This window comes from Cyprinodon variegatus, unplaced genomic scaffold, assembly GCF_000732505.1.
Source record: "Cyprinodon variegatus isolate N-32 unplaced genomic scaffold, C_variegatus-1.0 Scaffold400, whole genome shotgun sequence".
NCBI classification, from domain to species: domain Eukaryota; kingdom Metazoa; phylum Chordata; class Actinopteri; order Cyprinodontiformes; family Cyprinodontidae; genus Cyprinodon; species Cyprinodon variegatus.
In genome coordinates this window covers 8,482-10,712 of record NW_015150853.1, presented here as the reverse complement: position 1 = coordinate 10,712, position 2,231 = coordinate 8,482, and the positions used below count along the sequence as shown (strand labels likewise).

The 2,231-nt window shown below is 33.5% G+C and overlaps 1 protein-coding gene across 1 annotated transcript in view; it reads right to left on the bottom strand.

The window, feature by feature from the left end:
- LOC107092914 overlaps positions 1 to 1,580 on the bottom strand; it is a 5,445-nt gene extending 3,865 nt beyond the window's left edge. Inside the window, exons 1-4 of the mRNA XM_015387632.1 lie at positions 1,538 to 1,580; positions 1,133 to 1,450; positions 295 to 651; positions 79 to 204 (exon numbers count right to left, since the gene is read on the bottom strand). Coding sequence (XP_015243118.1) covers positions 79 to 204; positions 295 to 651; positions 1,133 to 1,450; positions 1,538 to 1,580 — 844 coding nt within the window. The remainder of the gene's footprint in view (positions 1 to 78; positions 205 to 294; positions 652 to 1,132; positions 1,451 to 1,537) is intronic.
- Positions 1,581 to 2,231: the final 651 nt, after the last annotated feature.

The window sequence follows — 2,231 nt, the reverse complement described above, 5'->3', positions numbered from 1 at the left end:
ATTTTCTTATATAGAGTTATAGAGTCTTGAGTTTTAAGTAGAATAAAAAATAAATATTGTTCGGTTAATAATACTTACCTTTAACTATTTGACATGGCAAGACTTGAGTTCGATAAAAGATCAAAATGATATGTACGATAACAGAAACGGCGAAAATGATTAATGTGATCAGCACAATCGTATTTTTGTAACATAATGTTTGACCTAGAAAAGAGAAATAAGAAAAATGAGCATCTCCTAGCCATTGAGATAATCATTTATTGTTGTGCATATTTCTCAATATGTTTATAATACCTCCATCCTTTCTGATTACATTTCCTAATAAGATTTCTCCACATGTAGCCACAGCACAGTAGTAAGTCCCAGGATCAGAGGAGCTGATGTTCTTGGGGAAGTTATAGATACATTTTTTTCGGGCGTTTGGACTTTTCTCACAGTTATCAGCTCTTTTACTATCAGTGTAGATGATATTTGGATAGGATCTGTTGGATCCAACTTTGAACCAGAACATGCTGAGATCTTCTGAACATGAATTGTTCTCTGACTCAGAGAGAACTGAACACTGCAGAGTCTCTGAGTCCTCTGGACGCGACGACTCTGAGGCTGTTGACTGCTGAACAACAGTGTAGCTGGATGTCTTCTTTGAGTTTCCTGAAATCATTATTATAAGGTTACATTTCAAAACTAAGTTGTTCAATATATAAAATGTAATGGACAGATTCGCAAGGAAATGAAATATTACATAGTGCCTTTGCCTTTGAAACTGAAGCAGTGAAAATTACACTGTTTCCAAGTAATTTAATATTTGCATGTATCAACATTTGCATGAATAATATTTTTTGCATCTCTCATAGTAAGAGCATATCAAAAGGAATAAGACATTAAAAACAATGAATACATCAGAGGCACATATAATAGTTTGCTATAGACCAGTGTAAACTAGTAAAACACATTTAATCTGTTTAATAGCTGATTCAGATGAAATTTTACATCCTTTAAAAACTTGTTAAATCCAATTGAAACTGTGCAATATAGGTGTAATATCAGATTGTAGTTTGAAATTTCAGGAGGAATTTTATTTCTTTAGTGATAAAAGATTTCAAAACATTGTAATACTGAGGTCTCACATTACCTTTTACCATCAAATACGTCCCCATCCAAGTAAACTCTTTATAGTCTAAAAGAGCACAGTGATACATTCCCTCGTCTTGTCCAACTGTCCTCAGAATTGTGAGGTTGCTTATTTTATCATCATTTGTAACTTTGAATCTTGAAGAAGGAAATTCTGGGCTATAATGGGGATCTATGGTTTTTCTCTGCTTTACAATCATTTTCAGATTATCTCCAGAAGTTTGCTTGTACCAGTAAAGCCATGCTGTGGACTCCTTATTTGCACAGGTAAAAGTTACAGGTTCACCAAGCTGAACAGTGACCACAGGAACTAAGGCATCTGGGTTAGAGATAAAATCAATGATCCAAATTAAATGTTAATGTCAAACTTAAAATAACTTCACACTTTAAAACAAAATGTACTTACATCCTTGATGAAGAATAAGGACTGTGATCCATAACAGAGACATGATGGCACTGACCTCATAAAGACATTTGATGCTTTACTAACAGGAGTAGGTGTGGCGATCCAGCTCTAAAGTGCATCTAACAGGTTTCTCTCTTTTCAGAAAAAAAACAGTGCCTCCTCCCACCTTAAAACCCTTTTTATTGAAAGATCTGCTCTTTATCTTTATTTTTCAATTATCAATGATTTTAAGGACAAAATTCATGTTTTCATTTGACCTGACCTAGTTCTTTGATCAAGAAACAATACTTAGCACAGATATCTTTTCTGATAGCGCCACTAACAGGTTCTTCAGTAATATTAAAAAAACCCAGGGGACTGATTTGAACTCTACCACAAATGTTCAGGTTTCCATACCATAAGAAGCTGCTAATATTTGACGAATGTGTGAAGTATGTACTGGGTGGAACACAGTTGATTTTATTTCCAAAAACAACACATAAAGATTACCAGAGCTCAATTATATAGGCAGATAGGTAAGGACTCCACCTTTATTTATATAGCCATTTTCATCCAAAAGCAGCGTGGTTATACAATGAATGCATACAAATACATAGAAGTTCTTAACAAGTTATAAGAGATACATAAAAGTGAATTAAAAATAAGCAGTTTAAATTACATTAGTTCATAAAACAAAAATGTTTTAACCTTGTAT